The 17,880-nt window shown below is 32.3% G+C and overlaps 2 protein-coding genes across 8 annotated transcripts in view; one reads left to right on the top strand and one right to left on the bottom strand.

The window, feature by feature from the left end:
• Positions 1-329: 329 nt before the first annotated feature.
• On the bottom strand, positions 330-3,764 carry LOC103568401 (guanine nucleotide-binding protein-like 3 homolog). Its single transcript, XM_008545244.2, has 6 exons — positions 3,593-3,764; positions 2,268-2,372; positions 1,075-2,179; positions 797-1,010; positions 540-717; positions 330-475 (listed from the first exon to the last, which is right to left on the bottom strand). The coding sequence occupies exons 1-6, from the start codon at positions 3,609-3,611 to the stop codon at positions 372-374; spliced, it is 1,725 nt and encodes a 574-aa protein (XP_008543466.1). The 5' UTR covers positions 3,612-3,764; the 3' UTR covers positions 330-371.
• Positions 3,765-9,166: 5,402 nt separating this feature from the next.
• The window catches only part of LOC103568399 (homeodomain-interacting protein kinase 2), a 35,855-nt gene continuing 27,141 nt past the window's right edge, over positions 9,167-17,880 (top strand). For all 7 annotated transcript variants that reach the window (XM_014440081.2, XM_014440080.2, XM_053739601.1 and 4 more), the window contains exon 1: positions 9,167-9,876. The gene's annotated coding sequence lies outside the window, so the exon portion shown is untranslated. The remainder of the gene's footprint in view (positions 9,877-17,880) is intronic.

Genomic DNA, 17,880 nt, shown 5'->3' with positions numbered 1-17,880 from the left:
CGAAAAAAACCTAGCCGAAAATATCTGATAACTCCTGTTAAAACAAAAAAGTCTTCCGACAATAACTTCAGTAGTTCATTTTATTTCTTCTCTTATTATAAATATAAGCTCAGGCCTCTGCAAATAGTTTTAACTATTCAAGTATGTGTAAGCTCAAAAGAGGATAAAGAGCTCATATTTGATTTACTTTGCTAATAATGTTGACTGAATCCGAAACTTGCTCTTTGTTTCCTTTTTACAACTTTCTTTGATTTTCTGGGTTACCATGTAATCTAGAGTCATGCAGTGGCATAATAGGGAGTTTTGTAGAAAAATAATAAAAATTAAAATTCATTCAAGAAAATTTATTAGAAAATCCATAATGTAATGACTTATTGTTGACCCATATTGAAATCTAAGTCAAAATTATAATCATCTGCATCATTTCCCATGGTGAAATTCTCCAATTGATCGGCTAATTGAGTTGTTTTTTTTTCTGAAATTTAATTAATAAAAAATTAAAGCATAAGTCACATTACCACAACAGCCAAAATAATTACCTTGTTTTATTCGTTCTTTCTTTTGTCTTTTAAATTGGATTTTTTTGAGTTTATTTAATTTTTGATTTCCTACACTTTCTGAATCTTGATCACTCTTATTTTTTTGTACATTTGCAGTACTTTTTATATTTCCTCGATTCGTTTCCTTCCGTTTATTCGCCTCTTGCAATTTGATGACCTGAAAAAAAATGTCCTTTTATCTTTATTGTTGTTAAAAATTATAATAAAAATCCTGATGAATTGTAATTTTTTCGTACTTTTTTTTCTAAATTACAAGCAGTTCTGATTGGCACTGTACTCTTAATAGGAACTGCATCTATATTAGCTAGTTTGGTGTCTTCAGACATCTGCCCTAGTGTGTCAAGCATCATTTTTTCTTCTTTTTCAAACAGTGTAATATCAAATTCATCTCCAGCTTGTTTTACGATTTCTACAGATTCGTATGGAATTTCAGGTGGCATAGTGTAGTATCTATAACATAATAAAATGAATCTATCTGTATAAAATAGAATAAATAAAAAATAAAATAAATAACCTGATTTTTCCAGAATTCCAATCATTTAAAAGACTGCGAGCTGCTGCAACTGGATCGGGAATCCCTTTTTTCTTCAACATACCCATTCGCTGAGCTTTCATTGCAAAAAATTCATCGGGTGTAGAAAAATCACCTATATCATAAAGTTCCATTATTTGTTGCTTCGGTATCCGTTTTAATATCATCGTAGCTGGTGTAATTGGATCTTTTAACGATTGTATTTTAATGGCGTTTTTAAGTGCAACTGAACAATTATCCTCCTCATTTTGATACGATTCAGTAAATACTATACCCGGTGAATCGAGTAATTTAACTTTTGAGTCTAATTGTATTACCTGCATAGATTTGGTAATTCCGGGAGTATTACCAACACTACATACTTTATTTCTTTTTAATGAATTTATAACACTTGATTTTCCAACATTGGGTAAACCAACAATACCCACAGTGATACTTTTCTTGATCTTATTAAAGCTACGGCAGTAATTTCCTAATAAATTAAGCAACAATTCGGCACCATAACACGAGCCACTCTGTATCATAGTTTCTTTTTTAAGTCCTAATTTCTTATGACATAATTTTTTTGATTGATCTTGAGTCGATGCTTTGAAGGCAATAGCAGGTAATCTTGCCCGAAAATACTTCAACCATTGATCTAAATTTTCTCTAGGCACAAGATCTGCTTTGTTTAGAACCAACACTAATTTTTGACTACCCTTCGATAAATTTACTGCTTCTTCTACTTGTTTACATCGAGTTCCTAGAGGATCTCTTGCATCAACAATCTCTAAAATGACGTCAGCTGAATCTAAAACTTTTTTAAATTCTTTGTAGTAAGTTTTCAACGAATTTTCTTCTCTGGTAGTCGGAAATAATAAATTATCTGTTTTAAGATTTAAAGACGATTCATGTTCATTCTGTTTTTCTGCTGCATTTACTACAAGACTTTCCAGACCACCCGTTAATTTTTCACGTTTTAAAGCAATCATTTCTTCCCGTCGTTTTTTTTTTTGTTCCTCATTTTGCTTGTTCAGAGCTTCAACTTCTTTAAGAATATCTTCTTTGAAAGGACACTGATTAGGTATTTGAGTTAATTTCGGCTTTTCTGAGAAAAAATTAAATTAAATTGTAGACTTGAAATGAAATATACAAAGGATGAAGCACAATTTTTGTTTATGTTTCCAAGTACTTACTTTTAGGGTGTTTTTTTTCATCCTTACGAACTTTCCTATTATGCTCCCGTACTTTTTTTTCGATTTTATATCTTTTACGAGCCGATATTCGTTTACTTTGTTTTTCTAAAAAATTTGTCAATAGTATAAATTAAATGGTTGTGAATGTAGCGAATATGAGATAAATTTTAATTCACAAACAAACGAATTAAACAATCAAAATTAAAATAATGCACATACTGATTTTTAAATTCTATAAATGCACTTTTCGTGAATTTTATTCGATTTAAATTTAAGGAGGTTCGATACCGATTATCTTTCTAGGGAATCTCGTGGATTGTCTATTGTATTTTAGCAAGATTACAACTCCTACACCAAAATTTCATTAATAGAATGTGCTATGAGTTGACTTACATTTAGGAATAAATATAATATATTTTGATTATAATTGCATTCGGTCATAAAAAAAATTTTTTTTTTTTTCAATAAAATAATTTTTTTTTTTAATGATTTTTAATAAGTGACTAAGAAATAAACGCAAAAGTACGGCAACAGTGCGCTAGTGTTTAGTAATTTTTTTATATACTATTGTTGATCACAAGGTTTATTACTAGCTGGAGCTCAAGTCCAACATGACTATCATGTGGTAGCGTGTATTAGTAAGTAAACAAAAAAAAATTGTCAGCTGATTTTTGTTTTTAATAATTATGGAAAAAAGTAATATTAAAAAGAGGAAATATTAGAAAAGTAAACTAGTCTCACAAGCTGTCTATAATAAACGTTTAAAACAATCAGAAAATGAAAAAAAAACTGAAAAATAAAGTTTATACGCTAATCGTATTAGAGGTTAAACACAGTCAAAATGATGCTGGTACTATTAGTTATTCAAATTTTTAGCGATTGTCATTTTACGCTGTTGCCGTTATTTCTTAACTTCACGAGACATGTGACGTCATTAACTAAAATTTACCTCTTATTTCATTAATAATTTAATAAACCCATGATTAAGCTTCAAAAATTATTAATGTGTTCAGAAACGTTTAATCATTTAATATTGAATGATTTATCGCGATAGTATTATTGTAGCAAATCTATAGCACTTTAAAAAATGATTTCCATTTACGCTCGTGCATAAGAACGAACTTTGAAAATTTATTTCTCGAAAACGGTGTAGTGATTATCTCTTTCGGTGAAAAAAATTTTAAAATTTTGGTATTATTTCGAAAATCGGTTTCGAACCTCCTTAATTCACTTACTTAAAAATTTATTAAATTGACAATTGTCAGCTACATTCACACTCATTAAATTAATATTAATTAAAATAATTTCATTTAAAAAAAACTTACTGAGACAAAATTTAGCCATGTTTTTAATAACTTGAAATTGTTCAATAAAATTCAATCACCACGTGTTCAACTCAAGTCTCAACAATCTGCTTTACTTTGAGGTTAGGGTCAATGGAGTTTAGTCATTAATCGAATGAATCTGTAATCTGTGAATATGGCGAGTATACATGGAGTATATAGTCTCCATATCTGTGTGTCAACTCGGGTTGTTATTTTACCGTCCAATCACGACAGTAGATTCGAGTAAATTGAATTCAAAGTTTGCTGAGTAGATGTCTCTTCAATTTCACAGCAAATATACGTCAACTTCAACCGGTAATCATGGCCGAGCGGTCTAAGGCATAAGACTTAGGCCTTTCGAACTTGATCACTGGCCAGGCGTGGGTTCAAATCCCAGTGGAGACCGAAAGAATTTTTCACACATAAAGTGTGAGGTCTTTCGGACCTAAGATTCGTCCCGATGCCGACATTTGAATAAGATCGGTACAAAGAAAATGAATTTGACTTGGTGTAATCTGTGGACTGGGCATTCTTAAGCTCAATGGAACTGTGTTCCCGAGCGTTCTCGTAACTTTGAAGTGACTGGGCTCGCTTTAATTATTAAAAAAAATAAAAAAAAAAAAATACGTCGACTTCTGTTGTTCAACCCTAATAGCCACTCTATATTGAAATTGACGATAATTTGATGTTGAAATTACCTGAAATTTGCTGCCTGAATTTGCCGTTAATTTGACTGCAAAACTTGAAAATCAAAATTTGCGGTTAATTTTTCTTTAATTTAAAGGCAAACTTCTACGAAAAAAAAAAAGTCGGTAATGTTCATTCTTACCATTTCAGAAGTTAAGCAAATTTATACATAAAATTGTCTACAAATTGAGGGTAAAAATATACTTAACAATTTTCCAAGTCAAATTAACGATAAATTAACATAAAATTTGTTTGAAGATTAAAGACAACTTTTTCCTAGTCAGCTTTTGAAGTGAATTTGCATTCTAATTCGGGCAGTAAATTTACGTCAAATTTAATAGCAAGTTGTTTACAAATTGTCGTAAGAAATGGAAAAGTTCGAAGTTGACGGAAATTTGACAGAAATCCAATGAAACTTTTGCACAGTAAATTTTTACTCAAGCAATTTGTGCTATTGGAGTATTTTTTAAACATCTATTTAGACACAAGTCATTAATAAATTATCGGAAAACAAAAAAAAAATATCTGTAATTAAAAAAGCAAATAATAAAATAATTATACAAAAAAGGAATATATAAATAAAAATATTTTTTATAAAATATGTCTATAAAAAAAAAAATCTTGAAAACAAAATCTCTATTAAATTATAACTATAGATAAATTACAGTATTTTTAATATTTAGAAAGGATAAAATGTCGTACTGTATCAAATTTCTGTATTTAGAAAATTTTACCACAAAAATTAATAGAATTAAGAAAAAATCAGTTTATATAGAAAACGATATTTAAAAGGCAGTATGACAACTTTACTCAGGATTTCTTTACTCGAAAGCCATCTGTACTCAAAAGCAGTTCTTGAACCACCAGTTTTGTTTTAAAACTGTACTCAATTCTTTCTTTATTCAAGGACGACTTTACGCAATGACAACTGTACTCAATGGCTCAGCTAATAAGAGAGCAGGCGTCGGTAAGAAAGAAGTATGTAGGTCGGTCATTATCATATGGCGCTGAGTGAAGATTCTAAAATTATCTCAGTATTTAATTAAGATAATGAGATATAATTCAAATATTATGTAAAAAATAATTTATTAACAACTTTTATACAATAAAAATACTAAATGTACGGATGTTTTAATAGTTCTATAATTATTATAAGTTTATAATTATAAATTGAGGTACATTTATGTCTTTAATTGAAAAAATTTGTTTAAAAAACATAAAATTTCTATACATTAATTTTGAAATTTACAGGTAAGTTGTTTTAACAGCTAATTTAATAAATAAAAATAAAACTGCAAGGAATTAATGGTTGTTAAAATTTATTATTAAATAAAAATAAATATCAAATGGAATACAAAATAACACATAATAGAGAGATTCTTAAGGATCCTGCAAAATGAGGTTTAAATGTTCAATATTGCCAATATTTGGTAGCTGTTCACCTGCAAAAAAAGAAAAAAAAAGTAATAATTTCTATTAAAAATCTAGAAAGGTTCAAATATCTATAATTTTCAAACTGTCTACACGGAAGTTTTTGACTCACGTTGATTATCATTTAAAATTAAAAATATTGAATCATGAAGATCCCGATTCACTGTAGCGTGTAGGAATTCTTGTAACGTAGAATAGAGTATATTATAATTTTTAGTTAATATTAATTTTATTTCATTAATCGCTCATCAATTGGCTGAGTTGTTTTACCTTCCAGATCTTAAAGATGCTTGAAGATGCTGAATGCGGATGTCATGATGACGCTGAACTGATCGACGATGACGATTGATATCAATTCCGGCATCTAACCGTCCCCACTGGATCTCCATATCTCTAATAATATTTTGTAATTGTGCTATAAAAAAATAAAAACAAATGATTTATATATAATTCATGACTAAATTAAAGTTTGAGGAGCTATAATTTAGAGGGGTACTTTTCTTCTTGTACTTATATCAATTTCCCGCTGAAAATATGGTAAATTTTCTAACATTCGAAAAGCTATTCTTTTCTATTACAACTACATTGTTTTTTTTTTCTCAATTAATGTTTTAATTTTTTTTTTTTTTACTCATAATAAAATTTTAATGCGATTATAATAGTTTGAAATCATTGCGTAGATTTAAAGAAAATGAAATTCCAGTAGTTTTGAATCACGGTAGATGTTTTTTATTGCCAATATCTTTCGAACAAATCAATTGATTATAGTGTTTAAAGAGGCAGCTGGGGCAGTTTTCCAACCTCTTACACTAAAAAAATTTTAGAATTAATCAGTGAAACGATTTTGATTGCATTAAAAAAAAAACACACGCACACACTTCATTCAAATTTTTCCGACAAGTTTCTTTTGAAAAAACAACCCGATTTCAATCGCTGAGGCTACATTTGACGCGGTTTATAGAGTTTCAGAGCTGATTAGATTTTTGGATCAATTTATAGAATAAATTAAAAGTTATCGAAAAAAAGAAGAAATATTATAAAAATTATATTTTCAAGATAGCTCGAAACGTACTGTACCGTTCAAGCTGCGTTTTTAAAAATAGATTGTGGGAATTAATGTCATATTAAAAAATAATAAAATATTTACATACGATAACATATGCTCAGACATTGTTAGTAAAATTAGTTAAAATAGCTTTTTAGGACGTCGAGACTTATTCAAAACTCGAAAATCGAACTGAAACCTTTCTTTTTTCAAAAATTTTCAATTTTCTTAGCGGGAAGTTGAAAAATATTTTGCTAACTAGCTGTTCCATTGTCAATAATATATAGGTGTGTTGAATTTAAGTTTATTATAGAAAAACCATAAATTATGGGAGCAGTTCCTTACAGGATAATTATAGGATCCATTCCCATTAACTATAGCAATGTTTCCATAATAGTATGAGAACGATTCCCATAATATTATAGAAGTGGCTCCTATATCATTATGGGAATCGTTCCCATACTATTATGGGAATGATTCCCATAATTTTCTTTCCGTGTAGACAGTTTGAAAATTATAGATATTTGAACCTTTCTAGATTTTTAATAGAAATTATTACTTTTTTTTTCTTTTTTTGCAGGTGAACAGCTACCAAATATTGGCAATATTGAACATTTAAACCTCATTTTGCAGGATCCTTAAGAATCTCTCTATTATGTGTTATTTTGTATTCCATTTGATATTTATTTTTATTTAATAATAAATTTTAACAACCATTAATTCCTTGCAGTTTTATTTTTATTTATTAAATTAGCTGTTAAAACAACTTACCTGTAAATTTCAAAATTAATGTATAGAAATTTTATGTTTTTTAAACAAATTTTTTCAATTAAAGACATAAATATACCTCAATTTATAATTATAAACTTATAATAATTATAGAACTATTAAAACATCCGTACATTTAGTATTTTTATTGTATAAAAGTTGTTAATAAATTATTTTTTACATAATATTTGAATTATATCTCATTATCTTAATTAAATACTGAGATAATTTTAGAATCTTCACTCAGCGCCATATGATAATGACCGACCTACATACTTCTTTCTTACCGACGCCTGCTCTCTTATTGGCTGAGCCATTGAGTACAGTTGTCATTGAGTAAAGTCGTCCTTGAATAAAGAGAGAATTGAGTACAGTTTTAAAACAAAACTGGTGGTTCAAGAACTGCTTTTGAGTACAGACGGCTCTCGAGTAAAGAAATCCTGAGTAAAGTTGTCATACTGCCATTTAAAAAGTAAGAAGTTTATTTTACAGTGTTTAAATAAAAAAAGGCGAAGATTAATGACAGCGATAGTACTGAGCAAGTCGACAGAACGTGTTGCCTAAAAAGTTGTGAAAAAATAAAAGTTGCTTCCAAGTTGATAAAAAGTTGTTAGCAACTTGACGTTAACTAATTCAACATGAAATCTTTACCGTCAAATTTTACAGTAGCTTTAAATCAACAATAAGTAGTGGTCATTAGGGTTACTGCCAATTGACAGAAAGCTGCGGTCGAAAATTCATGTGAAATTAACTGCAAAAAATTGATTTTCAATTTGTTAACGCAAACGTCCTACGACTTTCTACCAAATTGAGAATAACTTGTTCTTCAGTTACTTTTCCGCAATTTTCCAGCAAGATTTTTTGTTAACTTATTTTCCAAAAGTGAGCGTAAATTTATACAAACTTGTGGTAGGTAATCTTTGAATGGTAGCCAAATTTTGGAATTTGTCATAGTTAACATCGGCTTGTTGTTAATTCAAAAAGAAATTTTTGCTGAGCAAGCTCTTATGTTTGGAGACGGAATAGTTGTCCTTATGCATGGAAACCTACTCTTCCTTCTCAGAGGCAAGTTTACAGACAGTAAGGTTTATTTCAAGAACAGAATTTACCCTGATACCCACCCTGACTGTACGTTAACCACAAGCTACTGCTATATTCTAAAGGCAACTTAAAGGAAAGTGTTGAAGAGCAAGCATTTACCTTTAAGTTGACAGTAAATTGTCTGTAATTTCAATTCAAATTTGACCACAAATGTTACTGGCAGACAATGACGTTCAGTTGATTGAAAGTTTTACTTCAAATTGACGACAAGTTTTTCTGTCAAATTACATTCAGATGACGGGAGTAGATTTGCATCAACTTGCACGCAAGTATTATCCAGCCAAGGTTTACCAGAAACTTGTCGTTAAGTTAGCCGTAAATATTTCACTGCAGAACTTTTTGAGCAATTATGTTTAGAGCGTGGCTATCAGGGTACTTTCAACTGGACACTAAATCCGTGCCAACCTACGAGTATTATGCACTAACTTTTTGCAGTCAACTTGGCGTAATGTTTTCGCCATTGATTGCCGTCAACTTTCAAGTTAGCACACTGGGTAATATACGATTGCTACACATCTACCTGTGTTGAAAGTTCGCAGTAGTCCGACTATAGTACAGTGGTCAGATGAGTCGGATTAATCAAGTGTGGTTACGAGTGATATTTTGACATTATAACGTAGGTGCTACAAAAAAGGCAGCAATGAAAGCTTGACTTTTAATCTAGGGTAAATCATTATATTTACCCTTGTGATATATTATTTCGGTGTTTTATAGGATTCAAGCACAATTGATGATAACATTAAAAAGTGCAGGTGAAATATGTGCAAAAAATGCGTGGAAAGTGAAAAAAATAGTGCAACAAATGTGTGAAAAGTGGTAAAATTTCGGGAAAAAAACGTGCCCTTCATTACACGATTTTCTTTCTTTTGAGTTTAACATTTAAATTCAATCTATGAATCGTTTTCAGATATACTATTTTCAATTACCATATTGTTATTATTTTCACACACACTTTCAAACGTATGCTCTTGTTACTGTGAAAACACGAAGATAATTGAGTCGTACAAAATGGCTGAGAACTTTCGAAAGCACAATTAAAGCGATTTCGACTTTAATTCAGAGAGAAAACTATCTGAATAAAAATAATTACGGTGATTCATTCACTATATCTGGTTTCAAATAATATAAAAGTATGTTGAGACGATATTGAGCTCCTTATTGTAGAGTAGAAGAGTTGCGCGCGCGTGTGTGTGTGTGTGTGTGTATATACAGAAGAGTGAAAAGGAGAGTGTGACTGGCTGAAGGGTGAAAGGTAAGTTTCTCTAATCTTTTTCAAATGTTATTAATTCATGATAACATTTTACGTTACCATGTAAATTATAGATGAAAATTATTACGATTTGAGTTATCAATACAAGTAATGACTTTAAATTGGATATCTGTTTAATTATATCACTAAAGATTAAGTATGAAAATATGTTGAGTATAATCTAACATAAGAAGTACGTCGATAAACTCACCGTACCAATAGTTTAAGTTATTAAATTTTGGACTAAGTATGATTTTATTAATTTATGGTTTTATTATACACTTTTGTTATGTAATTTGTATTTTATAGTTTATCTCAGCATTACTCTAAAAGCCATAAGGGAATAATCAGAGTTCTTAAGCCCCTTGTGGTTTATGTAAAGCTAAATAACTCTAGAAATTGCAAAATTGTCTAAACTAGTTCCTTGATTAAAAGAAACGATTCAAAACCATTAGAAACGATTCAATTTTATTACTATATAGTGTACTACTATATAGTTTACCCCTATAGATATACATTCAACATTGAGCGAATCGTTTTGTTTAATCAGAGATATCAAGTTAAAAATAGTATACATTAAACATTAAATGAATTATTTAAGTACAAAAATTTTTGGAGTTTTAATCTTTAACCTCAACAGGTTTCAGAGAAAATGAAAAAAATGCAGTCAAAAGTACATTTTTTTTTAACTTTCCGTTATGAAAATTAAAAATTAAAAAAAAAAAAGAATTATTAGTTTCAATCCGATTTTCAAAAATCGAAGTTTCATCAGATGTCGGAGTTTTGAGGTCCTAAGAAGCTATTCTGACTATTTTCAGAATAATATCCGAACGTATGTATGTATTTTTTTTTTTTTTTGTGTGGGAGGAGGAAAAATCTTCAAAAGATATCGACAAATGTGAGTTAAAAATGGTGGTCGATAGTGTGAGATTTCTAGTCATTAAAAATCCTCCTAGCTGCTATCTCACTTATTCAAATTTAGGTGCTAAACCGGGACCGTTTTCGTATTGCATCAACTTGACCCATTTGTGAAGCAAATACTCCGACGTCAGAAGAGGCTGGTTATTATTTAGCTGAAAACACCCTAGTTCAGTCCTTTTTAGCTTCAGTATTGTATTAGCAAATTTTGCAGAATTTTTGACTTTCATCAAGTGTTCTGTCTTGGCAGTGATTATAAATTCTCTTCCTTTCTAAAGCTACGAGATCGATTGGTGCAATGGTGATTTTAATGAAAACGTCTCTCAGGCCGTTCTGTAAGCTCAAGATTCGTGACGCTTCCAATCGCTGGACAGTGGCTACCTTTCTTCTTTAGCTTTAGATTGAGAGAGAGGCAGAGTCTTTCTAGACTTCATCGCTATACAAGATTGTGAATTGTAGAATGCTCATCAGCAATTTTCTTTTACTGTAACTCGGACCACTGATATTTAGGAGAATCCGTGAAAGGTTGGCGTAGATTTTAAGACCCTTCCCTGCCGTGGCTGAGCCATTTCTTACAGGTGAGGTTGTTGTCAATGAATACTTCGAGGTACCTGACAGCTTATTTGGATGTGGTGGTCCAATCCTTTGTGACATAGACCCGGGGTGTGAGAAACCATTGCTGCCTGGTTAGAACAACCAGCTCAATCTTCTGTAATGCAAGCTCAAGTGCATAGCTTGAGAGCCAGTTTTTAACTTTCTCAATGACCACCTCGAGTTGTCATAGAGCCTGGAGTTGGATTATCGTCCAAATTAGGGCTGTGATGTCACCTGCAAACTCTACTAACCACGCTTCCTTGAGCAACAATAATTTAAACAGCCATTGTAGATTACATCGCGTGATAAATGCCAAAAGGACGGACACCAATATCGACGCCCTTTTAGGGCTTGGCTTTGCGAAGCCAAAAAGGCGTATAAAATTTTTTTTTTTTTTGCTAATCACTTTACGAACCTATTCTAAGCTTAAAAATGAAAAAAAAAAATTTTCCAAAGGCCGAAGGACGAATGTTTCAAAATATACGCCTTTTTGGCTTTAGGAACTTAAAAATTTTGTAATCTAAAGCCAGAAGAGTGTATAAAAATTTTTTTTTTAATCGCCTGTCAAACATATTCTAAGGTGGAAAATGAAAAATTTGAATTGTTTTATTTTAGAAGCATTTAAAAAAGTTAATTTTTTTTTTTACTTTCCGCTGTGAAAATTGCAAATTTTCAAAAAAAGGGAAGTGCTACATTCTGGCTTCTCAACTTATGAGACAGAATATTTTTAAACTACCAGGTTGACGTCGTTAGAGTGTCGATAGACCCCAGGTGCGTCAGCTGTTGACCTTCCTTTATTTCATGATATAAATTTTACGGACTTACCGTGATGGAGATTATGGGCCCCATAATTCGTCCCAAATAATCCTTTTTTGCTTCAACCTTTCCGCTTCAGCTGGTGTGTAGTCATCCCCGCCGGTGGTCTTGAAATGGGCTTCGGAGTAATACGCGTAGCGAGGATCATAAAATTGGATGGTCCCCGAAGGTGGTCTTCACTGGCTCATGTCAAAAGTTAGTAGCGGCGTTCTACCGCTGATACCCGTCCAGAACATGAGTCGACCTTGCGGTTGATGGTGATTGTTGGACACTTCACTTAACTTTGACGCTGCGATACCCGATTTTGGTAACTCTTTTCGAATGACCAACGTCACCGAATCAAGGAGGACTTCCTCGGCAACGATCTCTAAGCGGGGGCGTTGGTGAATTGAGTGACCGAGATCCTCGTGGATCGTTCGAATAATCCGGCGTAATTGGGCCTTTTTGTCCCCTCTTTTCTTTTTTGGCATAAGCTTGGGCCGAGGCTAAGGATTACCTGCACAGCCGATAACAGCGCTCAAGTAGAGTACCAAGTCGCCGGTGTCAGCGTTTCTCAATGTAAAGGGGGTTTTTTAATGATAATTACTACGTATGTAGTAGTGACAACTTTTGTTGCTCAAAAACGAACGAAGAGGCTGGAGCAAGTCAACTTAATTTTGATCACAGTTCTTCCCTCTCTTAGATTTCGTGATCGACTGGCTTGGTACTGTTCTTCGTTGGTATTATACATTCATCAAAATGTCAAATTTGTATCTCAGGTTTCCTATGAGAGAATCGTCGTGTCCCGGGTCACATGCATCGTCATCTGTTTAGACTATACGCGAGCCACGGCAATTCTTTTATCGCAAAAGATTTTCGTTACATTGTTGGCGGTGAAAAGCAATAATTTCGCCAACAAAGTAACGATTTATTAATTTATTTACGATTCTAAGAAGTGTCGAACCGTTTATTCGCCCACCGTGGTGAATAAATAATTTAAGACTTAAAAAGAAAAATTCTGAACTTTTTCTTTAAATATAAATAAAGCCAAAATGTTACAGAAGTTATTGGTTTCGGTCCGATTTTCGTAAATCGAGTTTTCATCAGGTGTCAACGTTTTGAGGTCCTAGGAAGCTATTCTGACTATTTCCGGATAGACCCCGCGCGCGTGCATGTGTGTGTGTGTGTGTGTGTAAACTTTTTTTGTCCGACGATATCTTTAGAACGAATCAACCGATTTAAACGTTCTTGGTGGCAATCAAAAAGGCTCACCAAGAATATCGAGAATTATCAGGGAATTTAATGCAACCGGGGAATATCATAAGAATGTCATGGAATTTCGAAAAGTATCCGGGATTTGAATTGCGACAGTTCAAAATTAAAAAATTTTTCAATAATACAGTAGTTACAAATATTGAGGGCTATCAAAAAAATTGCAAATTTTTGAGTGATTTTCAACAAGTTGTAACTTGAAGAAAAATGGTCGTACGGCAAAAACAAAAAAGGTAAATTGTAGCTTTTAGTGTCTAGTTTTCTGATCTGATCTTGTAAATTTTTCATTATGTGCAGTTCCAGATTAATCCTAAGAAAATTATCGAAAAAGAAATTTACTATATTTTTGTTAGTCTTAAGAACGGTATTCAAGCTTCAATAATTTTTTTCGATAATTATGATTGATTTTTTATTGCTCCGGAACCGTGAATAATAAAACAATTTCAAGATCAGATCAGAAAACTAGACACTTGAAGCTACAATTTGCCTTTATGGTTTTGTCGTACAACCATTTTTCTTCAAGTTACAAACTGTTGAAAATTACTAAAAAATTTGCAATCTTTTTTAGTATCCCTTAATTTTTGTAATCAGTGTATTTTGAATTTATTTGAACCATAAAATTTATTTTTCACACCTACAGGCGGAAAGCTGAAGTTGCTGCTTTCTGCCTCCGTTGAGGAGAAAAATAGCATACACACCTCGGGAAGTAAATAAGAAAGTCTCAGATCACATGTTTGTTGATCGAGGCGAAGCCTCGGTCAACAATCTCATGTAATCTGAGACATTTCTTACTTTACTGCCCTTGGTGTGTAATAAACTATTTAAATATTTTAACTTATATATTTTTACCATCAAATAATCAAAAGTAGGCAATAGTAATTGATTTTTATAAAATATTTTATCAAATTTAAATTTTTAAAATGAAAACATAATAAAAACTTTGAATATCTAAATAATATAAATAAAATTCCTAAATCTGGGAAAAATGTGAAAAACTTTGCTGGAAAACCGAGAAATATCAGGGAATCTTGAAATCATTTCTTAGGGGCCATCCTGAAGTTATACGAAAAATAAAAATTGAAAAAAATTTTGCTTTTAGGTTTTTTGCGTATAACTGATAAACCTCTCGTCCAATTTATCTCAAAATGTATTCAGTTCTAAGTCGTGGTAAACCCTTTTGATTGCCACCAAGAATGTTTAAATCGGTTGATTCGTTGCAAAGATATCGTCGGACAAAAATTATTTTTTTTCAGTGAATTAATTAATTAATGTAAGGAGACCGGAATCCACCTCCGTTTGACGGGCGATCGTTTACTCATTCTTTTGGGCGTACACGTGCTGCGGGCATCCCCATCTTCCACCCAGACGATACTCTTAGTCGGAAAATATAATCAAGTGACAACCAAGGTGGACATTAACCGGAGGTATAATCAAAAATCCTCATTGCGCGTGGTATCTAATCACAGCCACCACGAGTCCTACCTCTCTCGGGCCAAGCACTGGTCCCATCTCAGGAAATAAAAAGACTCTGGTCACAGTGGGCTTGGAAAGGCCCCCCGTGATATCAGACTCCCAGCTCTGATCAACATGGTTGCGTAGGATAAGTGGTGGGATGCAACTTCTTCCCATACTCTAGGTAAAGGGCCTCTTCCACTTGTTTCTTTCGGGTTCCCAACAAGCCATTATCCGCTCGTTCATCCCCTGATATATTTTCTACTTTCCGAGTTACTTTGACACTCTAATTATTTAAGCCAAATAAAAGATTGAGGACAGCGGGGTTTTTTCAGCGAAAGTATGTTTTATTGGTCTAATAGGATTTTGAGCTCGAAGAGCCGGTACTAGTACGCGCTGGCGTAAAACAGTGTTGTGGGCTTCAGCCAAACACTATAACAGCAAAGGAAGGCGGATAGCGTCCGAACTACTTGCAACAAAATGTTAAGTGAGCTGTTTTACACCTTTAGAGTATTGAAATAACACAAATATGCCGATTTTCACTATTACAAGAGTTAAAAAATTTTTAACTCTTGGATAGATCTTTCTACCGCCGCCGTCTTTCTTACGGTATTATATAAAATTACTTATATATATATATATATATATATATATATATATATATATATATATAAAATTACATATATATATTTTAGAAAAAATTTATATTTTTGAAAATTAGCATGATATTATGTTATTTTAATCAATTTTGTACACTTCAATTGCAAGGTTCGGATAAATATCTAGTATTAAAGACAAAAAAACATACAGAAAATTTAATCCACCATGTAGCTGAACACGTGGAAAAAATTTAATTATAGATATTTAAGGTGTGAGCACTTGGAACTTTTAAAAATGTGTGGAGCCCCACTTATAGACCAATACCCTAACTACTGCAGTACGGTCTTTTGACATTTGTCACGCGACATATCAGAGATCAAGACCTATAGTAGATTTTTGTGCCTCTCCTACGGTGATATCTGCTGCAGTGGCTTTCTTTCGTTCTAAACAGAAATTTTCTCTCATAGAGAAGCCAGATTATGTATCTCGGGATTTTAGGGCATGATTTTAACTCCTCAAGAATGTTAAACCACCTAAGTGAGTTAAAGGCACTTTTAACATCAAGCGTTGCTATCATGCAAACTTTTTTGACTAGCGTTTTCCTTGCCAGGCCTCCTCGACGTGATCCATGATTTCCTTAAAAGTATCGATTGTTGAGCAGCCTTTAACTAAGCAATGATGATTCAGGGCATTGCCTCTACTTCTATCCATGGCTGCCTGATGACGCGCTTTTATTAATTTTTTAAGGGTTTTACCCAGTGCACCGTTCATGCAAAAGAAATCTGAATAACACTGACGTTTAGGGTGGTAGTTTGCCTTTGTCTAGTAGAATTAGATGTTAAAATTTCTAGTGATGACTAAAAACCCCTGAGGTTACACAGGCATTGAAAGCGTTCAGCGAAAAATCCAGGTGCTTATTTGCAATAACTTTTAGAACGGCTATCGAATTTCCGTTCGAACTGAGAGCTTCATTACTCAACATGGAACTAAGTGCACTCAAAAGCTCATCCGCAGTGAATGATGAAATGTTTTCTTCTACAGCATATGTCTGAGGTTCTCTTGGCGGATGTTTAGAGAAAAGATATTTCACGATTTTTTCCATCGTGCTGAGCTCTTGAAGGAGGAATGGTCCGAGCCTGCTGAACTGTTTCATCACGAATCGATAGTCTTTGGTAATCCCACACATCATTTTAAAGATCTGTACATAGAGCATATGTTCTTTCCCTCATTTACGCTTGCTGGCCCTGTATACCGTTGTTTAGCGTTTTTTTTTTTAGCTTTTTTGTACTCTGCATCATCTCGGAAGCTTGAGAAAAGACTAGAGTTGCCATGTGCTCACTAGGATTTCCATCAAGCTTTAGGGCAGTAGCTTCTTAAGACTGAAATTTCGTCCATCTATCAATACGTGGTTTTGTGTCTTTTGTAGTACCTCTTTGAGGGTATTACTTTATTTCAAGCTCTGGTGATTAGGCTCACGGTTGTGGAGGTTTTGGGCATCGACTTTTCGTTTGTCAGTAGCCTTGGCAACAGGTTCCGTCAGTTGATAACTAGCATTATCGTTAGCCCAGACCCCTCGTATGCTTGCTATGCTGTTGAGTCTTCAAAAAATTTACTTTTAGTGTTTGACAAAGTTTGGGTAAGCAAATGCACCTGAAGATAATTTACCTTCGATTAAAACCCAAACTGAGTACCAAGTAAATCGCGAATTCAAATTATTGGCCTGACCAACAAAGATATGAGTAGCATAAATATTTTGTTTCATTTCAATACAAAAATTATCTGCAGCACTAGACATTAATCTAACAATATATGAAATCAATATAAATTTTGTGTCCGAATTTTTATCTGATTGTAATTTATATAATTTACGAATAGCTAAACTGTCACTTTTATGGTGCGATGAATCTCAGTTATTAAAAACTTCATATAAGTTATCATTGGTTGATAGACTAGTAGTCGAATTGACCGAAGCCTTAGAATTAATGAATTTAAATATTGATACAGATCTAGAAGTAGTTAAAGGGTCAGCACCAGTATGAACGTCACTTTTAAAGAAAGTTAATTCTACTTAAAGTTTTAGCGTTTTTGACAAAGTTTCTCTATTTAACCCCCTGTCTCCGATTGGAGGTAAACAATAGAGTATAAGTTTTCATTAACAATTTCGTTGAATATTCAGAAACAGTGACTTTTCAAAATATTTATCGATGATATTATTTGAACTAACGAACTGATTGCAATAAATTATGTAGTGATAATCAAAAAATATCAATACAAAGAATCAGTATGAGTTTTGAAACATATAATGAATTACAATATGTATTATCCGGAAAAATAAATTAATTTGATATTTTTTTTTAATTTTTCATCAATACGGTA

Source organism: Microplitis demolitor, chromosome 5 (assembly GCF_026212275.2).
Source record: "Microplitis demolitor isolate Queensland-Clemson2020A chromosome 5, iyMicDemo2.1a, whole genome shotgun sequence".
In the NCBI taxonomy this organism is placed as follows: Eukaryota; Metazoa; Arthropoda; class Insecta; order Hymenoptera; family Braconidae; genus Microplitis; species Microplitis demolitor.
Note: the sequence above shows the minus strand (reverse complement) of the source record. Positions and strands in the feature narration are given on the sequence as shown.

Bases quoted from the DNA above. Each gene is read 5' to 3' on its own strand.
- LOC103568401 (XM_008545244.2), bottom strand. The intron at 718-796 runs GTACGAAAAAAT...ATTTTTTTTCAG, and splicing joins CTTGTAATTTAGAAAAAAAA to GTCATCAAATTGCAAGAGGC. The intron at 476-539 runs GTAATTATTTTG...ATTAAATTTCAG, and splicing joins GAAAGAACGAATAAAACAAG to AAAAAAAAACAACTCAATTA.